Source organism: Monodelphis domestica, chromosome 2 (assembly GCF_027887165.1).
Source record: "Monodelphis domestica isolate mMonDom1 chromosome 2, mMonDom1.pri, whole genome shotgun sequence".
NCBI lineage: Eukaryota > Metazoa > Chordata > Mammalia > Didelphimorphia > Didelphidae > Monodelphis > Monodelphis domestica.
This window is the reverse complement of record NC_077228.1, coordinates 484,419,367-484,441,486: the sequence shown is the minus strand read 5'-3', so window position 1 is coordinate 484,441,486 and position 22,120 is coordinate 484,419,367. Positions and strand designations below refer to the sequence as shown.

At 38.5% G+C, this 22,120-nt stretch overlaps 2 protein-coding genes and 1 long non-coding RNA gene across 5 annotated transcripts in view; 2 read left to right on the top strand and 1 right to left on the bottom strand.

Moving 5' to 3' along the window:
- Window positions 1-13,767, top strand: part of PTPN22 (protein tyrosine phosphatase non-receptor type 22) — a 79,143-nt gene extending 65,376 nt beyond the window's left edge. For both annotated transcript variants that reach the window (XM_016429093.2, XM_016429094.2), the window contains exons 19-21: window positions 3,662-3,692; window positions 7,136-7,207; window positions 13,580-13,767. In XM_016429093.2, coding sequence (XP_016284579.1) covers window positions 3,662-3,692; window positions 7,136-7,207; window positions 13,580-13,644 — 168 coding nt within the window. In that variant the 3' untranslated portion in view covers window positions 13,645-13,767. The remainder of the gene's footprint in view (window positions 1-3,661; window positions 3,693-7,135; window positions 7,208-13,579) is intronic.
- Window positions 1-21,168, bottom strand: part of LOC107651010 (uncharacterized) — a 30,576-nt gene extending 9,408 nt beyond the window's left edge. Inside the window, exon 1 of one of the 2 annotated variants that reach the window (XR_001627306.2) lies at window positions 20,725-21,168. This is a non-coding gene — a long non-coding RNA (uncharacterized LOC107651010). The remainder of the gene's footprint in view (window positions 1-20,724) is intronic. The other variant, XR_001627308.2, reaches the window with a different exon arrangement.
- Window positions 21,169-21,179: 11 nt separating this feature from the next.
- Window positions 21,180-22,120, top strand: part of RSBN1 (round spermatid basic protein 1) — a 56,816-nt gene continuing 55,875 nt past the window's right edge. Inside the window, exon 1 of the mRNA XM_007485164.3 lies at window positions 21,180-22,012. Within this exon, the coding sequence (XP_007485226.1) occupies window positions 21,259-22,012 (754 nt within the window). The 5' untranslated portion in view covers window positions 21,180-21,258. The remainder of the gene's footprint in view (window positions 22,013-22,120) is intronic.

The window sequence follows — 22,120 nt, the reverse complement described above, 5'->3', positions numbered from 1 at the left end:
TTTTTCTTCTGCTCGTGGATAATGTTTTTTAGATCCCTGCAGATTGTTTAGGGACATTGCATTGCCACTAGTGGAGAAGTCCATTACCTTCGATTGTACCACAATGTATCAGTCTCTGTGTACAATGTTTTCCTGGTTCTGCTCCTTTCGCTTTGCATCACTTCCTGGAGGTTGTTCCAGTCTCCATGGAATTCCTCCACTTTATTATTCCTTTTAGCACAATAGTATTCCATCACCAATATATACCACAATTTGTTCAGCCATTCCCCAATTGAAGGGCATCCCCTCATTTTCCAATTTTTGGCCACCACAAAGAGCGCAGCTATGAATATTCTTGTACAAGTCTTTTTCCTTATTATCTCTTTGGGGTACAAACCCAGCAGTGCTATGGCTGGGTCAAAAGGCAGACAGTCTTTTATCGCCATTTGGGCATAGTTCCAAATTGCCCTCCAGAATGGTTGGATCAATTCACAACTCCACCAGCAATGAATTAGTGTCCCTACTTTGCCACATCCCCTCCAGCATTCATTACTTCTGTGTGTTACTTCTTGAACCCTCTGATAACACAAAACCAAGATATTGTACTTGAGGCAAAACCCATTGTAATTTTGCCTTGGAGATTTTATGCTCATGCTTATATAATTCTAACAAAAGACTCTTGTTATCTTTCACACACACCTTAGCATTTGGGGATGCAAGAAGAATATCATTCACAAAATGCACCAATTTACTTTCTTTGAATGTTATAGTTTACAGATCTCTATTGAGAATTTGTGAAAATTGGCTAGGCAAATCAGTAAATCTCTGAGGCAAATGAGTCCAGGGCTACTGTTTTTCCTAGGTAAAAGCAAAGATCTTTTGAGGATCCTCATGAATTGGAATTGAGAAAAAAGCTGAGCATAAATCTTCCACAGTATCTAGCCTGACTTGGAATCTAATCTGACTTGGAATAGAAGATTATAGCAGCTGGACTTGGTACAACAGGATGAATCTTGATTACATAATCACTGACTGCTCTTAAACCCTGTATAAAATGTTATACAACTTTGCCATTCTGATCTAACTTTGGCTTTTTGATTGGAAGAAAAGGAGTATTAAATTCTGAGAAGCAAGGTATTATTATTCCTTGTTGGATTAGGGATTCAATGATTGGTCTTATTCCCTCAATTGCTTCTTTAGTCAAAGGATATTGAGGTACACAAGGAACTGGGTCCTTCCTTAGTCCTCACCCTGACTGGAGTAGCTGATTTCAATAGACCTACATCTGTGGAAGACTTTGACCAAAGATCTTTAGGGATATCCTCAGGTATTGGATAGATTAAATCTAAGTCACACTCTGTACTGACTGAATCTAAGAATAACAATGGAAAAGCTTTCAGAGATTCTTCTGGTAGATGTAATGAGATAGCATCAGTATCAGTACATTGGATTGTTGCCCTTAATTTACATAATAAACCTCTACCTAAAAGATTCATTGGGCAGTCGGGTATACAAAGAAATGCATGCTCTACAAATAATAGACCTAAAGTAATCATTTTTGGTTGTAATTTTGATACTCTCTATGGTTTACCAGTAGCACCTATTACTTCTATTGTACCAATAGCTCTACAACACTTAGGAAAACTTTGCAAAACTGATTTACTGGCTCCAGTATCAACCAGAAGCTCATAAATCTGGTCTCCAATAGTTACAGACACATATGGTTCTGTACTATTCGGTGGTTGAAATGTTTCCAACACCGGTGCTAGCACAGTAACATCAGTACAAAGCTCAGTCATTTCCTGTCCATCCAAATTTACATCTGCTTGAATTGCATGATATTCCCAGGATTTCACATTTTTAACATCATCATCATCTTTTTCACTACTCTCATTGATCTTTATAATTTCTACCTTGGTATCATTGTTCTCATTTATAATCACATTATTTTCATCCAGTTTACATTCTTCACTATTTTCCATTATTTTACAATCATTAGAATTTCCAACTAATTTTACAGTAAAATTTTCTTTTTCCTCACAACACTAATTATATTATCCTTTGTTTCAATCACATTATTTATAAACTCATTAACCTTATCTCCATTACATTCAATTCCATTTAATTCTAATTCATTTTCGCTTGATTTTTCAAATACTTGAGAACTCCGGGTACACCTTCATAATGAACATGCCCCTTTGTTCTGATCACTGTATAAATGATGATTTTGAAACTTTAACTTCATTCCCCAGAAGTCCTTAGTATTTCCCAAAATTCCCTATAATCTCTTCTGCAGTTCCATTTTGGCAAGATCACATTATTGGTATTTAACTGGATGTAATTCCTCCCATGTGCTCTTTTTTTAATGTGATTGGGCTGAGTTCAGGTACTTCCTTTTACTTTAGTTATTATTGATAAAACTTTAAAAATATAATAGTTATTATTAATTTTAATCTTTACATTTTGGCTTACAAAGAAGCGATTATGAATTGTCAAAAAATTTTGAGCAGATAGCCTTAAAGATAGTAAGTTTGCCTGGTTGTTGCCCACCACGAGGGTTCTGTGGTGGGGTGTGACTTTGCTCCTGCCCTGCCTTGCCGCTGCCAGCTGTTTCTCCTGTTCATCTGCTTGAGCCAGCTCATAGGTTCAAATCTGGCCTCAGATACTTCCCAGCTGTGTGACCCTGGGCAAGTCACTTGACCCTCATTGCCTAGTCCTTACCACTCTTCTGCCTTGGAGCAAATATACAGTATTGACTCCAAGACAGAAGGTAAGTGTTTAAAAAAAAAAAAACAACCTTATCTTGGGACAGGCATTTTTTAACAAATAGTCCCTTGATGTGGGCAATTGTATCATCAGCCAACACATCAAGTCCGAATATTAATTCAGCAGCATCTGTTAATCTTCCTAGAAAACTGGTTGGTGATTCATTCCGTTTCTGCTTTATGCTTTCAAATTTGGACCAAGCATTTGTGAGTTTGGAATGCCTTTTCATTACTTCTATGATTGATCTCCTGACCTGTTTCATCCTTCTATAACCCACCTATTTCAACTGTGAGATTTAATATCCCAGTGAAGGATTTGGGCAAAGGCAGATGCTGAAGGTAGGATGGAATACCTTCTTGATCAGTTGAGTCATAGTCTCCACTACCATGGTCTCTTGTTTGCTTTTTTCTATTACTGAGTACTGTACAGAAGATTGCAGGTATTACAAATCCTTTGGCTCGCTAAGCTGTTGCTGTGGATGGTCTTTCATTGAACCTTCTGGTGGTTCATCAATGAGATATGAAGAAATGTCTTGTTGGTTTTTGTCTGTCTGATTCATGGTCTCCCTTGGGCCTGACTCCTGGCTCCTGACTCCTGGCGCTCTCAGTGACGGCTTGGCCTGGGGGCCACTGGCAGCGATGGTGGCTCTGGGGCTCTGGGTTTGGGCTGCAGACGTGGGCAAATAATCAAAATACTAAATAAATACCATGTTATGTAAAAATTTTAGCTTTTAGAAAAAAAGCACAAGCAAATGAATTAACTCAAATGTGAGGTTGCCACTTTAGTGCATGTGCCATGTTGCTTCTAATTTTATTCTGCAATACTTCTTGTTCCATATTTTCTTAAATGCTTCATAAATTTTTTTGAATTCTGTGGTAAAAAAATTAACATTGTTCTTCTCTTCTTGTTTTCACAGAGTTTAAAAATTCTACGAAATGTTAAAAAGAGTGAGTTTAAATGGTTTTTATTATTGAATATTGGATATTTCTATTCTTACGTAGAGCTAAAACTTCAGGTACTGTTAGAAGCAATTCCAGGCCCTGTGCTTTGGATTGCTAATACTGGGTTTGTTTGGCCTTAGAAAGGGAAATGCAGGAGAAATTTCCTGTTCAACAGAGGGGAATAATCATTTTTATAATATCTAGCTTTAAAACCATCCTAAGACGCTCTAACATAAGAGTGTTATTTTAAAACTCCCAGCAACCTAACCTCAGATGTGTTTTTTAAAAACAGTCATAGCAAAGCATATTGTGAACCAAATGTGTTGTTTTTATGAGATAGGCAATGCACTGACAAGTTTTCAAATTTCACAAAGTATTATTAGCAGCAAGGGTCTGTTGTTTACCATATTGCTAAAATGTGATGAAAATAAAACCCACAGGATCCTACATGTGGGAAATTCCCTATACAAGCATATATCTTCTATACATTTCTAAACCACAACTATAAATACCTGGGCAAACTTGATAAAACATGAGTATATTCTGATCAATAAATTCAGTTAACATTTTGGAACCCCAAATTTTTTGGTATAACTAGCTGCTCTTTGGTAAGGGTTCACAATGTGACAAAGCTTTGATACTTTAACTGAGGATAAGATTCAAAGTATGATTACCCTCCATTAATATTCTTGTTTGAAAAACTGATACTGGTAATCTAAAATTAGGACACTTTCTTTCTCCTCCCCCAACCTCCCTGGCTAGTTCTGGAGATACACACATTGTTAATTTAGCACTTAAACATTTTAAATTATAGAATGAATCATAAAAAACACAAACTTTTAAATACTCAAAGAATAGGAAAGGTTTTTATAACAAACTATAAATTTCTAGGTACAGTTTGGTTTTTGGGGCATAGCATACACAAAAAATAGCATAGTAGTTACAGAACTACACATTCTATCAGTCATCAAAAAATTTACATGATCTATGACAAGACGAGTTACAGTTTCCAAGATTAAAGATAATCTTACATTATTTATAGTCTTAAGTGTAGCTTTTCTTTTTAAAGAAGGTACTACCATAAGATTAGACTCTATAGTACACATGATAAAAGAGGAAGTTTCACCTCAGAACTAGCAAGGATTCATTTTTCAGTGACCTAGTTTCAGGGCTTCATCATCATAAACCCCCACAGAGGTGTTCTATGCACACATCCCAGAGCTGAGTAATCAACAGTATCCAGGGCACATAAGACTAAATGGGGACACATAGACTTTGACTCAGATACAAAAGGGAAATTACCAAATCTCCATCTCCTTTTACCCCTTTGTATCTTAGTGCTAGGGCCCTAAAGCAGGCCCTAAGGACAATTATTCACTTCTAATTATAAAAAGTTGGAGTACAAGCATAAGGGCTGATCCCCAAGGAGTAGTACTTTGGGGTCCCCGGGGGCTTTTACCACACAGCTTTCCTATATTTGCTGAATTAAGAAATGCCTTGGTCATATTAATAAACACATTTTTAAAACTGTCTTTTATGGTAGGCTGTTCCAACAATGATGGCTAATTAAATTGTTTTATTCTGACTTTTTTTTTAGCTTCAGTTTCAGAGGATATTTTCTGATCTTGTTTATAAATTCTAGGGGTATACTCTATTACATACAAATCCTTAAGCACCACTTACTATAAGCTTTAAGTTCTTTCATATTTAATTTTGAGTCCCTTTGGGTCAGCCCCCAAATAAGAACCTCTTTTTGGTTAAGAGGATGCCTCTATCCTCTCAGATTATTTACAGATACAAGCTAATTCATGGCCAGAGAAGAAGCTTCTAGGCCCTGGCCATTTCCTCTGATTCTTTGTGATGACTGATTGATGATTCAGGTAAACCTTGGAGGAAAGAATTTTCCCCCAAACTATACTGTCATTACAATTATACAAGATGAGAAAATACTTACCACATACATTAAAATAATGATAAAAGTAAAGGGTCAATTCATTATCTTTTACTTGGGCCTTGACCTCATAGGGTTTACAGTTTATTTTTTGCTGCCCTCCATATGTACACAGAACATAAGGTTGAAAACTGATGTTTAGGCTTTCTAAACTATTGTTTCATTTTTAAAATCTATATAACCCATAGTTACTATTTTCATTTCAAGATGGTGCCTTGTGTGCAGTTTATATTAAGTTTATATTAAGCTATTTTTGCAGACTGCTATAAAAAATACATGAGGAGGGTAAGGCACCAAAAAGAAGTTTTAGGCAGTGTTGGGTGGGCATATGTAAATATGGAACAGCAAGAAGCGTGGGCTGCTAACTAAAATGGGGATGAAAAATCTTATCTAGTCAGAAAGACTTCCTGGGAACAATGGACTTAGAAAAGAGTTTTGGATGATGAGAAAAACATATTCTGGCAAATGGAATCCATCAGCTTTTTGCCAGTCCCTGGAAATAGAAAGAATAAGCAAAAATAGTCCCTGTCTTAAAAGAATATAACATTCAAATGGAGGCAATGATACATATATGCATGTGTATGTACATATCTATGTACACAGAGTAATAGAAAGCAGACCTAGGGAAAGGTCTCCCCCTTTGAGGTGGGGACAAGAAAAAGCCAGCTGCATGAGATAGAACTGGAGTTTTAAAAGTCTTAAAAGACATTAGGGAATTCCAAGAGACAGATTTGGAGGGAGAGCATCCCAGGATAGGGGATAGCAGGGTCAAAGGCGTGGATAATGGAGATGGAATGTCATCCTGTATGAGAAACAGGAAGTAGGACAGTATGATTATAGCAGGGTGATGGTGGGGGTTGGGAAGGCATGTAAAATATAAGAAGACAGGAAAGATAGGAAGGAATGTGTTAAGAGCTTTAAATGATAAGTTTACTGACTTGAGGGGAGGAAAGATATGGTTTGATTTAGCTTTAGGAAAATCCTTTGGTATATGGAGGCTAAAGTAAGAGAAAATGGGGAGATTTCCTATGGAGGAATGAATACAGAAAGTAATAAATGTAGTCACTGGGAACAAAGTAGGGTAGAGTTCAAAATTGAATCTTGAAAATCAAAGTTAGATTTTTAAATCCTCAAATGATAAAACAGATTAATTACAAATACAAATGTTTTATTGCTAAAACTTTTTTTGTATAATGTTTAGTTTTTACTAACTTCACTGCAATTAAATTAGCTTGTTAGAAGATTTTGCTGTTTCCATCTAATAAGCAGACATTTTGTTATATATGATATAATGATGATACATATCTTCTTGAGCCTGTAAGAATATAATTTTTATTTTGGTTCTATAAAGAAAGATTATTGGTAACTAAGGATGTGGAGAATTGTTTTTAATGATTAAACTATAGACAGGAAATCTATACTAAAGAACAATTATCTATTTCTAGTCTAAAGAACAATTATCTATTTCTTTCTCTGAAACCTTTCCTATTATTTCTAGGTATCTCATTGCAACCAGTCAAACCATCAGAATCTGTACAATCGAATCACTCAAACTCCTTTTTGAACTTTGGTAGGTGTTATTTTATTTTATTTTATTTTATTTTATTTTATTTTATTTTATTTAGTTTTGGCCAAGTCATATGTATACTGAGTATAAGGGCTTTAGTAACAAGAAGAGAATTGTTATGTAAATCCATTCCACCCTATTGATATTTAACCTGCGATTCTGAGACTTCTGTTGACTCTTTAACTCACTCAACAATAAACTGCTACACATTTTGGAATCTAAACCTAGGCAACAAAATTATTTTGTTGGCATTTGTCATATTTAAAATACAAAATGCACATATGTATTTGTATCAAAAAGTACATATCTGTCTAGTATGTAGTAGATACAAACTAAAGGAAGGGGAATATAGGTTTTATAATTTTATAATTAAGAAGAACTCCAGTTCATGGCTAAAATAAAGTTAAAATAATTTCCAAGAGCAATGAAAATTTTTAAAAGTTGCTGCAACCTGATCTTGGGCAAGTCACAGAAAAGAAAACATGCTAAGGGAATTATTCACTCAATTATAAATATTACAGATCTATAATTGTATAGTGATCATCTGGTATTATTTCAAATCTTATTTGTTATATTCTTGGTACTTACAGTACCACTTGGTACTTACAGTACCACTGTAGACTGTCATTTAGTTGTAATGATTATGCAATTAATACTACTAAAGGATATCATTAACCAAAAAGCTTAGTATAATTCCAGAAGTACTTAGACATTTTATGGATAAAAGTAACTAGCATACAAGCCTATAAAAGTTTGAATGACTCTTCTCTGTCCTGATACTTTATTTTCATTAAGAATCTCTTACAACTAAGTTTTTTTTTTTTATTTTGTACCTTATATTTATATCTTTGAATCTGTTGGCATCTCAACTTAAATAACTCAAAGAATAGTTAGGCAATTCCTTCAAAGTTCTACTCTGATGCCTCATCGTGATATATGAATAACTCTGTTTTTAAAAGTTCTGCTAGGGAAGCTCTAGCCAAGCCAGAAAGGGTTTGAGTAAGAGCCTAACAGTAGATTTGTCACTAAGATCCAACCTAGTGAAGTCAGAGAAGTTCTATGATACAAGTGTCATCAGCATTTGATGCCTTTTTTCGGGCCATAATAATTTATAAAACTACCTAGGTGTGCAGGGTATGTTCCATTCCATTAAATTATTACCTCATATCTTTCACCTACACTCATATAGTAATTTCCCAAGTTGTTCCCTACTCTCTCTCTATCTCCTATAGACCAACCAAACTAATATTCCTAAAATGCAGATCTGGCCCCCCAAAATTTAATTTATTCCCTACTACTTCCTCTAGGTTAAAGTAAAAAGTTCTCAGTCCAGCATTTTAAAAAATCCCCAAACCATTACCTTCTGTAGTAGAATCATTAAGGCAAAAGTGAGGTAAAGTGCTAGGCAATGGGGGTTAAATGACTTGGCCTGGGTTCATACAGCTAGGAAGTGTCTGAGGCCAAATCTGAACCCAGAACCTGGCTCTCTGTTCACTGAGCCTAACATTTAAAGCTCTTTTAAAATACTTTCCCTATATTAAAAGGAGCTAGAATACGTAAAAAATGATCTTTAGGGTTCTTTCTATCACTCAAATTCTTTTATAATTTTAAGGAAAACATCTGCTTCAAAGCATAAAAACCCAGTGAGCTAAGAATTACAATATGGCTGGCTCCATTTTTAAGTTCTCTCTAACTTATAACTAGCTGGGTTATATATCCCCAGTTTTCTAACATCTCAGAAGGCTGGGCCTCCTTCCTTCAACTCTTGGGCTTACAGGTCTAGAACCAAGATGTCTTTAGACCACGGTTGCCACCTGCTGACCAATGTGGGGAACTGTCTGACCTAACATTGTCCCCCCCCCCCTCCCCATTTCCCTTCTTCCCTCCCTATCAAGGAGATATAATCAGTTTTTCTCCATTGTTTCCTGTTCATAGGGAAGGCATTCAGAGATTCTTTCACACCTACACTCACTCTCTTTACCCACTTCTACCACCATCAGCAAAGGTAATTTCAGTTTGTTTTCCTAAAATGTGGGTCCGACCATGTCACCTTTCATTTCCCCCCACTGAATAAACCATAAAATCCCTTGGCTCTGATAGCCTCCAAGATCAAATACAAAATCCTGTTTGGTGTTCAAAGCTCTTCATAATCTAGCCAGTCTTCTCTCACCTTATTTTCTGTCACATCTTTTTTTTTTAATCCCTACCTTCTGTCTTGGAATCAATATCATATATTGGTTCTATAAGGGTTAGGCAATGGGAGTTAAGTGACTTGTCCTTAAGTTACTTGACAGTAACATAGCTGTGGAAGTATCCGAGGTCAGATTTGAACTAAGGATTTCCTGTCTCCTGTTCATTGAGCCACTAAGATGCCCCATCACATTTTCTTAAAAACAGTGACAATGGCCTTGCTGTTCCTCAGAGAAGACATTCCATCTCCCTGGTTGTCCCCCATGCATGGAATGCTTTCCTTCTTCATCTCTGCCTACAGGCTTCTCCAAGCTCTGACTTCATGTCCTGACTAAAATTTCATCTTCTACGGGAAGCCTCCCACTGTTAATTATTTCCTGTTTGTCCAGTACATGACTTGTTTGTTCCTGTTTGCTTGCTTGTCTCCCCCAACAGACCGTAAGCTCATAGAAGGATCTCTATGTATCCCCAGTGCTGTGTTGCACAGACTAAGGGCTTAATGTTTATTGATCTTACACAAACATATACATACCCATTTTTTTCTTCTCTTCCAATTCTAGCCCATAACGTAAGAAAACCTCTTGCTCTCTTTTCATTTTCTTCAGTTCTTTATATGGGGAAAAAAGTGAGGCAAGAGAGAGGTAGTCGAAAGACTGGTGGCCATTTGTGACATAAACTAGCTAACTACTGACGTATCTGTTTAACTTCTCAGTCCTCCAAGGTAACTAAACTGACTGCTAATTATATACTAGCCTCTGTCTGAATCACTAGAGTTTACAAGAATTCCCTACATGGATTAAATCATAGGTCTAGGCCATAAACCACCAAAAAGCCTATCTATGATCACACAGTGAATAATTCTTCAAGATGGGGATTTAAACCAGTCCTCTAAATTTTCCAAGTATTCCAACTATCCCAAAGAGCATAAACTAAAGGCTTCCTATACTGAAATGGAGAAAATTACACTTAACATGGCATTTAAAAATAATTTTCTTAGTATTTGAGAGCAATGATTGAAGAATATGACATCTGGTTTTGTAGTACTTCATTAATCATTAATCAGAAATCTCTAAACAAATATTAATTTTTACTTAAAGTTTCTGTCTTTAAGTTTGCTGTGTTTATCAAATATGTCCACTGAATGAAAGCTTTAATAGAATTTAAATATATCATGGGATCTAATAGAAAGGTTTTCAGAGATCATTTAATTCAGTCCTCTATTACATGCATGAAAAGTAGCTGAAACACTTTAAGGAAGTGGGAATTCAAAACCTTATTAGGAAGCCTATTCCATCTGGAGGCAGGAATCTTTCCTGATAAGAACCCAAAAGCTTCCTTCCTATAATTTTCCAAAACGTTTCTAGTTTTGTTTTTTGGGGGGCCATAGAGAATAACTCAATTTCCTCTTCCACATGAAATACAATAGTAATTCAAAATGATTTTGTCCTTTATGGTTTTCTTTTCTTTTTTTTAAACACTTGCCTTAGAATTGATACTAAATATTGGTTCCAAGGCAGAAGAGTGGTGAGGGCTAGGGAACTGAGATTAGGATGTGTGAGGCCAGATTCGAACCCAAGACTACCTCCTGTCTCCAGGCCTCTCTATCCACTGAGCCACCTAGCTGTGTCTAAATTTATGGTTTTCTTTATGGTGATCTGGTGAAACCTGGTTATAGATTAAGAAACAGCACCAATGAAATGAAGTGACTTCTATACAAATTCATGGCAGGTAAATATCAGAGATGGGACTCAAACCTGGATCTTCTAGTTATGAATCCAGGGCTTATTGATTTGTCTATGATTTTCAAATCTACTTATTCAATTCTAAGCTCTCCCCTAACCACCAGTGTAGCAACTCCATCTGCCTATGGGACACCTCAAACTCAACTTGTTCAAAACTGAACTCCTTAACCCGCCCCTTTTTTCCACCCCTCTACAATCTTTCCTATTACAGTGGAAGTATTCATTATCTTCCTGGTCCTCTAGGCATATGCCTTAGCTGTCATCCTATACTTCTCCCTATCTCCCCACATCAAATCTACTGGTTAGTCCTCTCAATTCTTCCTTTATTATTTATATTTTTACATGCCTACTTCACTAAGACACTGCTACCACTTTGGAGCACCCTCAGCACTTTAGGACTAGACTATTGCACTAGTCTGCTAGTTGACCTATAAGATACAAGTCTTACCCTACTTCAATCCTCCAAGTCAGCCACAAAAGTGATCTCAATAAAGCCTAGATCTGACCATATCATCTCTTACTTGTTAAAAAATATTTATAGCTCTTCTTTTCATAGTGCAAAGAGTTGGAAATTGAGAGGATGTCCATCAACTGGGGAATGGCTGAACAAACTGTGGTACATGTTGGTGATGGAAAACTATTGTGCTATGAGAAATGATAAGCAGGATGATTTCAGAAAAAGTTGGAAAGATTTGGAGTAACTGATGCAAAAGTGAAATAAGCAGAACTGGGAGAACATTGTGCGTACTAAAAGATTACCTGTGAAAACTTGGCTACTCTCAGCAATGCAATGATCTAGGACAATCATGAAGGACTTATGATGGGGAATGCCGTCTACCTCCAAAGAAAGAACCGCTAGAGTCATCTTTCATATCAGTGTATTTTTGGTTTTCTTTTGGGGTTTTGGTTATGTATGACTTTGCTCTTACAACAATGACCAATATGTGTGTTTTTGCATAATAAAAACACATTTTAAAAATCCCAAAAAACTATTACCTCCAGGATAAAATGTTATTTGGTGTATCAAAGCCCTTCAAAATTTAGTCTCTCCTCCTTCCTCTGTCTGGCCTTATGGCTATTTCTCACATTAGATGCTCCACATCTTCTGATTCTAAGCATTTCCACCAAAATCTGGATTTTCCTACCTAAACTTAGCCTCTTGGCCTCAAATCCCAGATACAATTCCACCTTTTACAAGCAGCTTTTCCAGATTCCCCTTAATGCTGTGCCTTCCCTCTGCTGATTGTCTCGTTTATTGTCTAGATAGTTTCACCATGGATCTTTGTATGCTGTCTCCCTCATATTAGATTGTGAGCTCCTTGACAGCAGGGACTGCTTTTTTACTTATATCCCCCCAGTGCTTTAGCACAGTGCCTGGCACAATGCAGGAACATAATGAAATAATAAATTTTTTTCCCCAGGCTAACTACACCCAATTCCTTTAATGATTGTCACCTGACATGCTTTGTCTTGTGATTGTTCATTTGCACTGGCTGTCCCATTAGAATGCTTGACATTTCTCCTCATTAGGAAGAACTGAATTCACCAGCCTCAGACACTTAAAAGTTGTATAACCTTGGATGAATCACTTACCCTCTGTTGCCTTGGGTTTTCTTATCTATAAAATGAAGATACAACTATGTTCCAAGGTGGTTAAGATTAAATGAGAGGATATTTGTAAAGTGCTTAGTGCTATATAAATGTCTGCTACTGCATATACCAAAGTATACATATTTTCTTCCATTACAACACAGGTCAAGGATTGCTTGAGAGGCAGTTTGGAATAGGGGCTAGAGTGCTTGACTTGAGAGTCAGAGAGCTAGCTGCTACTAGGAAGTAACCTTAGTTAAGCCCCTGGACTTGACTTCTCTGGACCTCAGTTTCCTATTCTGTAAAATGAGGGGCATTAGGATGTTAAACTCAAATAGAAAGGAGGCCACTTAAGAAAGGATCCTTGAAGGGAGCACATGGACTTAGAAAAGTACATATTAGTATTATCTATGTTTTATTGTATTTTAATTTGTTAAATATTTCCCAATAACATTTTAATCTGGTTCAGGTTGAAATAAGGAGCATTGCTAGCTCTCTCTTTTGTTTGGGCTGAATGACTCCATGATTTCTTCTAGTTCTAAATCTATGAATCTATCCTTTTCTTTCTTTGTTGGATCTGGCACAGTAAGGAAGTCCTTAGATATTTGTTGATTAATGATAGAATTGCCTATATCCTTTAACTTCCGTACTGGACCCACTTCAGCTTACCAGGATCCTTACTAAAATGTAATGCTCAGAAATTAATGCAGTTTTATAGGGACAATTTAACTATGGCAGAATAGATGGATCAATCATTTCTATTCTCTAGACATTATACTTTTATTAATGTAGCCTAAGAAATTATGAGCTAGGGTCATGTGCATATATTAAAATTTTTGAATTTTTTTTCCAGGTTTTGCAAATCGTTTTTCAAAACCAAAAGGACCAAGAAATCCGCCTCCGACATGGAACATTTAATCTGATTTACGACTTGCATTCAGAAAAATGCAAATTGGCTACAATGTTCTCTTATGCTGTAAATTCCAAATTAAAACATCAAAATGCTGCCAGATGAAATAAATGTGCTCAATAATTACCCTATTACCAATGAAGTAATATGCTGACACAAATGGCTTTAAAACAAAAGAAATGTACAAATTTAGATATCATCTTGGGATAGTCATTTACATCTAATTGGAAACAACTAGTTTAAAAACTGCATTTAGAGGTTTGAATACGAATTTTTTTTTACCTCTGAAACAAGCTATTCTTGTACATAATGTGGTATGGTTTTCAAAAATTGAATGTTAGATATTATTTCAATAATATCTGTGTGACCATAGAAAAGTCATTCAACTTGTCTTGGCATCAGTTTTTCTTTGTCTATAAAATGACTATACTAGTCTTGTATATCTGCTCCACAAGGTTTTTGTAGGGAAGAAAAAAATCCATATAAAAGTCCTTTGAAAATGTAAAATGCTATTCAAGTATAAGGTAGTATTATTAGAAACTTTTTGTGATAGTTTCCATCAAGAGTTAACCCAGGGGCAGCTCGGTGGCTAGAGTCAAGCCTGGAGACAGAAGGTTCTGGATTCAAATCTGGATGCAGATGCTTCCTAGCTATATGACCTTGGGCAAGTCACTTAACCCCCACTGCCTAGCCATTACTGCTTTTGTCTTCAGACCTATATTCAGTATAGACTCTAAGACAGAAGGCAAGAGTTTTAAACACCTGACATTTATAGAATGCTTACTATGCATAAGACACTTCGTTCAGCATTTTATAATTACCTCATTTGATCCTCACAACAACCCTGAGAGGTAGGTGCCATAATTATCCTCATTTTGTTGGTAAGGGAGTTGAGGCAGAGGTTAGTGTGGGCCTAATGCTTGATACTGACTATAGGCCCTGTGCTTCTGTGCACTGCACCTGGTAGCTATCTCTATTCGGTCACTTCAGTTTTATCGGCAGAGATGCTGGAGAGAGCATTTTCTTCTCCACCTCATTTTACAGATGAGGAAACAGGATTATCTGAATTACCCAGGGTCACACAGCTAATAAGTGTCTAAACCCATATTTGATTCAGGAAGAGGAGTGTTCCTGACTTCAGGCCCATCAATAAAATATATACAAAATGTTACTGAATATTCATGCAGAACTCAATAGGAAAAAATTGAAAACCAAATAATAAAATGTTCCATTGTCTTTTGAACAAAATACAGTTTTAAAAGAGGGCCTAAAATGTAGGGATAGTACTCAAGTAATTTACCCCCTTCTCTTTGTATGTTTTACTGCACATATTATGCTGGCAGATGTTTATATGGTTATATCACATATTATTGTCCTACAGTGTTAAACCTGCCTAATCAAGATTTTAGAAGGTAGTAAAAATGTAATGGAATTTGAGAAACTTTTAAAAGTGAGGCCTTGCTAACCTACTAGTGAAGTTAGCAGGCCAAATACCTTACTCAAAATCAGAAATAGCTAGCATTTTCATCTATTTATTCCTGTAAAAAAAGAGAAAAATAAGATTCTTTCCTTAAATGAACACTTCCCTCCCTAAGTTTCCTCACCTCGTCTAATCTTAGTAAAGAGAGAAAGTGGGGTGGGGCTGGAAAGGAACTACTTCACAAGTATCCTGATCATGGACAATGCCTTTCTATACTGTAAAAAAGAAGATGCATGGCTATTATTTGTGAATTTCCTCAAGTAGGACATAATTCCCTTTCTCTAAAGAAGTACTGCTAGAATACATGATACCAAATGATATTCCTATCTCAGAGTTGCAATGACTAGTTTTACTCTATCTTTGGAATTTCAGGATTGCCAGAATTGACTATAGCCTCTCCCCAAGAGAAAATAATCCTTATGAGGCATGGGGGCTAAGAAATACTAGATAACAGAAACTATTTAAGTAAATATAAAAAAATAAATGATTGTGATGCCAATTGACTTTTATTTATCTAGTAATTAAATTATTTTTACATATCTGCAATCAGAAAGTGTTGTTTTTTAATTCAACAAATATTTATTAGTACTGTACTGTTCAATCATTTTCCAGTTGTGTCTGACTCTTCTTAACCCCATTTTCTTGACACAGGTACTGGAATGGTTTGCCATTTTTTTCTCTAGTTCATTTTACAGATGAGAAAACTGATGCAAATAGGGTTAAGTGACTTGTCAGGATTACACAGCTAGTAAATTTCTGAGGCCAGATTTAAACTCAGATCATCCTAACTCCTGGCTCAGCACTCCCTCTACTGTACCACCAAGCTTCCCTGGGTAGTTGGCAGGACTGTGTAGGACACTATTCTTTTTAAGTTAGTGAAATAACCCTATTCATTCTAGGAAACCTTTCTTTGATTCCTTCTCCAATCAAACTCAAATCATACTTTCTTCTCCCATTTCTTATATGACTCTTTTGCCTTAATCAAAATCTACCTACCTTGAATTATGCTTTTCTGTGTAGCTCTTACTCTCCCTCAATGAGACAATTCCCTAAATATAGGAACTTTATTTTTTATCTTTGTGCCTCTGTGTCTTACAACTAACTAGTGGGCACTTAATAAATGGTGGAAATGGGCTACTTCCTTATTATCTCAATTTAAGAAGTCTTCCCATTTGTACCATTGACAGCAAAGATGACATGACATTCTCTATAGCTTTAAAGTCTTGTCTCATATAATTTGTCCTGCCAAACCAAGTTAGTCTAGGGTTCCTGACTGGTGGCAAACAATCAATCAAAATAAATAAAATAAAATAAATAACAAACAGAAGACAGCTTAATCATAACGGCCATGGGATTGCTTTGCATCTCAGCTGCTCCAACATTCCCAGGCCGGGATTTTATTTTCATACCCATTTTCTTGGCATGCAGATTACATTACCTAACACACATGTTCAAAGAGAGATAACTGGAAAAGCGATACATTAACTTTTAACAAATCACTTGATTTACATTCTATAGTTATGTATTGTGCTTACAGACAGAATACAAGATAAATGATTTCATCACAGGTGGCTTATTAGGGAGTTTGAGTTACTGATTTGTGTAATTGAGTCACGGAGGCATATTGAAGCTTAGTGTACCTGTACTGTACCTGTACGTATTGTATGGGCCTCTATAATTGTGTGCTGGCTTCATGGGAAAGTTTTGGGCTTGGCCTGTAGCTGTGGTTTTGCTGGGAATTATGTACCTAAGTAAAAGTTAACTCATGATAGTCTTTTTGGGATTGGGTTTAAGGGTCTGATCTTTTGGTAATGTTTTAGGGAATTAGGGTACATGTGTTGCTCTTCCATTATTTCTTTTGAGACTAGGGAGAATAATAATCATGTCAATTCATAGGTAAGGGGCATTGATGAAAGAGGTCATGCAAGGGGGATAGAGTGGGCAGTCACATCTCACCAAGGACCACTCTGTGGTCTCCCCAGCTACCACGCATGACTCTGTCAAGGCATTGTGGACTGATGGCCCCCAGCACCCTATTACACAATATCTCTTATTTTCCCACTTGTGGGCCTTTGTCTTTCTGCCTTTAGATACTTTAGATGGGGACATCCTTCATGCCTTTGTTGGAAAGCTAATAGCACCTTATTTATGCAGTTCTTTTATTCCATTCTGTATTAAAAGTTATTTGTTAGGATGCTTTATTATTATTACGACACATAATCTCCTTGAGGGCAGGGAGTTTTGTATCTCCTTCAGCCTAGCACAGTACATTATCTATAATAGGTCTTTAGTAAATGTTTGTTGGAGTTGAATTTGTTGATTCAGAACTACTCTTTAATAAGATTAAATCTATCAGGAAGCTCTAAAATAATCCAGGCGAAGGGTTAATTAAGGCTTGGATTAAGTTATTGTCAGTGAAAATTTAAAGATTTGCCAAGCATTTCTATACTGTGTTCAAACGATTCATTTAAAATTATATTACTGACAAAAATTTGATTCATGCACTGAGCCACTGTGCAAGAAATACTAGGAATGAGATCTGGATTTAAATCTCAGACATGAGCTACATGAACATGAGCAATTCATAAGCTCTGTGAACCTCATTTTCCAAACATGAAAAGCAGCCTGGGCTAGAGAATAGAAGGAAGGGTCACCAACCAACAAAGAAAACCTAGTTCAATTTCTTAACACATACAAAGCAAGGCACTCAACAGCAGAACAATTTGCAAAAGTTAGTATTAGTAACTGTTCTTACTCAAAGTTCTATAAATCACTGAAATCTCACGTACTCACTAAAATCCTCTACAGTCTTCCCCTCACCCCAAAGCTTGTGTAATTCCCTCACAAGGTTGTTGTGAGTTAAGAGTTTTATAAAGTTTAAAATAACATATGTAAATCTATACACAGCTTTTAGAAACATATCTATTGTTAAAACATGGATGTATCACATTATCATGGAGTATAACAAAGCATTTTACAAGTGCCCTGGATTCTTAATACTCAAATGGATCTGTAAACTCGCTGATGTGAATACTTATATACAAAATTTAAATAAATGATTACTGAATTTAAATATCTAGTAGAGTTTGGGGCACATTCAATAAGTTTAAATAATTTTTCCTAAAGTACTTTGGAGTACAGTTTTCATCAGATAAGATAAGGAAGCTGTACTCTTGAAGCTAGATATAGGTAGAGATCATTTAAAATTCCAGATCTTTGGTTTTTTCAGTAGAGGGTAAGCCTTTCACTAGATAAATCTTACTGACTTAACTGAGGGAAATATAGATAAAGTGATTTGCCCAAGGTTATAAAACCAGTAAGTCAAAGGAAGGAACTGAATTTAGGTCTTCCTGAATCTATTCATTTTAACACACTTCTCCAACTGACTAATCCCACTGAAATATCCACTTTCTCTATAATATTCATTCACTAGTCATTCCTTCTTTGCTGCTCATAAACATGTATCTCCTATATATATTTTTTAAAACCCTTACTTTCCATCTTCAAATTAATACAGTGTATTGGTGCCAAGGCAGAAGAGTAGTATGGACTAGGCAATGGGGGTCAAGTGACTTGCCCAGGGTCACACAGCTGGGAAGTGTCTGAGGCCAGATTTGAACCTAGGACCTCCAGTCTCCAGGTCTGGCTCTCTAACCACTGAACCACAAACTAAATTCCTTGAGAAAGTCTTTCACATACATTGCTTCTACTTCTCAGTCAGTTCTAAGCTTTCTGTAATCTTGTTTTTGACCTTGTTATGTAACTGAAATGTTTCTATTCTATGTTACCAGTAGGCAAATCTAATAGGCCTTTCCTCAGTCCTCATCTTTCTTGACCTTTCTGCTGCCTTTTAACAGTCTCCCAACTTTTTTTAGTCTTAGGATCCGTTTATACCTTAAAAATTATTGCAATGACTCCCACCAAGAATTTTATGTTTATATGGGTTATATTAATTGATACTTTCTTAGGCTTAATAAATCCCTAAAAGGATCTAGATCACCCTTTCCTACTAGATTCCTTCCCCTCTACTAGGTTTTAATGACATGACTTTCTTAACTGTCTGATGGCTCCTCATCTCCTCTGCTGATGTTCCTCTAGGTCATGCACCCAAGGAAGGAAGGAATGAAAACAAGCATTTATTAAGTGTATTTATTATCTGCCAGGCACTGTGCGAATCACTTTCTCTCATTTGATACTCACTACACTGGGAAGTAGGTGCTATCATCATCCCCATTTTACAATTGAGGAAAATGAGGCAAATGGAGGTTTGCTCAAGGTCACACTGTTAGTGTGAGTCCTAATCTCTTCCAACCTCCACTAGTTAGACCACTGGACACCTCCAATTTAACACACCCAAAATAGAGCTCATCTTTCACCCCTAATCTCTCCCCTCTTCCAAATTTCCCTAGTAACCTGAAAGGCACCATCATCCCCCAGGCTCTTCATTCTTGACTTCTAATTCTCAGTCATCCAATCTTCTGCTGAGTTTTGTCATTTCTACCTCCTAATATCTCCTACTCACCAACTCTCTACTCTCTCCAGCTCCACCCTGTTGGAGGGTCTCATCAGTAATGGCAATAGCCTCTGAATCCCTCTCCCTGACTCAAGATTCTCTCTACTCTCCTCAGTTGCCAAAGTCATCTTCCTACAACAGCTCTCAAGAAGCTAACAGTTCTCCTTCTCTTCAACAAACTACAGTTCCTTATCTTCAGGATCAAATATAAAATCCTCTTTTGGCCATTTAAAGCCCTTCACAACCTTCATTTCCAGTTTTCCTAAATTTTGTTAATCTACGGTTACATCAGCCTATTAGTTCCATGACGTGTCCTGTGCCTTCGCACTGACCATCTTCTATTCTTGAAATGCTCCCACCTCCACCTATTCACTCCCTTCCAGACTCAGCTCAAAACCAATCTTCCACAAAGGGCCTTTCCAGCCTCTTCCTTCCCTTGGGAATAGCTTTCCATTTACAAGGCATTCAGGGTGGTCCAGAAACCTAAGGGCAGATTTGAATTTTAATAATTCGCCTGTTATGTTATAGGTTATTTGTTGCTAGTCTTTTATTAGACTGTAAGCTTCTTGAAGGCAGGGACTATCTTTTTTCTTTTCTTGGCATTCCCAGAGTTTAAATACTTGTTAGAAGCCTTGATCAATAACTTTTTTTTTTTAAACCCTTACCTTTAATCTTAGAATCAACACTATGTATTGGTTCTAAAGCAGAAGAGTAGTTAGAGGGGTTAAGTGGCTTGCCCAGGGTCACACTGCTAGGAAGTGTCTGAGGCCACATTTGAACCCAGGACCTCCCTCCCATCTCTGGACTTGGCTCTCAATCCACTGAGCCACTTAGCTGCCCCCAACAAACTTATTTTTAATAGACAATTCCCGGTTTATTGATACTCCAATGGTGGATTATTGATACTCCACTCCAACTGTGGATTAACAACCTCTAGGCGGGCAGATCTCATTTTAGCTGGTATCACTGTTCCTGGGAGCCACCACCATCCATGCCAGCAGGCGGGCTGATGGTTGCTCCGGCTCTGACTTTTTTTGGGGGGGAGGGGGGACAACTTTCCAATATAAAAGTTTTTGTTTTATGAGGTAAACTCACGACTATTCCAGACTGACTGCGCCTCACTGTAACAGAACGCCCCAAATAAAATGCTGTGCATGCCATCTCGGTCAACTGTTGGGAAGGTTTGTTAAATGGCTCCATCAGCCAGCTTGCCCGCCACAAGTTCTTTGGGTTACCTGACTCCCACTTCGGTTTCGAGTGGAGCCCCCGGGCCCCGTCCTCGGCCAGAGGCGCAGGGGACGGAGGAGGGGCGCCCCGGGGAAAGGGATCAAGTCTCTTCTCTTAGGAATGTAATGATTCACAGACGCGGCCGAGAGGCGCGGGTAGGAGGCGGCGTCGAGGGAGCGGGGACGCAGAACGGCTGGCGGCCGTTAAAACCGTTGAATGCCACAACCCCGACGCGCAGTGGAAGACGCGAGCAAGAGCGACGCGTGACTAGGCGCACGCTTCCCTTTCGTCTTCCCTACGCTGCGCAGTTCTGGGGGCGGGAGGGGGGAGGGTAGGGGCGGGGAGCATTGCTCTGAAAACTACTTCTTCCAGGAGGAAACGCGCTATTCCGAAGGCTTTACAATGGAAACTTGGCTTAGGCATCCAACTGAGATAGAGTGGGAACTACCGCTTCCGTCAAGCACTATCCGTGTCGAAGGGAAGCTGGGAGGAGGAGGGTGCAGGAGGAACTTCAAAGCCCAGCGGGCTTTGCGCGGACAACGCCTGCGCGATGAGAGGACGGGGGGGCGGTCGGGCCATTTAAATGTGTGTGTGGGTGAAATGGCTGCGCAGGTCGGAGCGGTGCGCGTAGTGCGGGCGGTGGCGGCGCCCGAGGAGCCGGACAAAGGGGGGAAGGAGAAGCCCCGGCCCGGGGCCTCGCCCCGAGGGACCAAGCGGCAGCGCCGGGCGAGCAGCGGGGGGCCCCGGGAGAAGCGGGGGCGGCCGAATCAGGACCCCCCTCCCGCTCCTCCTTACCGGCGGCGTCGCAGCCGCCAACAGCCGGGGCCGCCGCCGCCGCCTCCTGCTGCAGCCTCCACCGTCCCGAGTCCCTCGGAGCCACTGCTGCTGACGCCGCCACCACCTCCTTCACTGGCCCCCGCGGGGCCCCCGTTGGCCGCCCCGCTGGCGGCCTCGGCGCTCTTCACCTTTTCGCCGCTGACGGTGAGCGCGGTCGGGCCCAAGCACAAGGGCCACAAGGAGCGCGAGAGGCACCGGCACCACCACCACCACGGCAGCGACCCCGGCTCGTCGGGTGTCGCCGGCCCAAAGCACAAGGGCAAGCGGGAAAACGGTGACCAGAGTGGTGGGTTGTCTTCGGCCAAGGCTCCCAAGAGAGGTAAGCTCTGGCGGCCCCTCCCCCTACCCGGCAGCGGGCTCTGGTCCTAGGCCCCGCCGCCCGTTGCCGGGGGCTTGGGGCGCCCCTGGTCTAGGCCCGGGCGCAGTC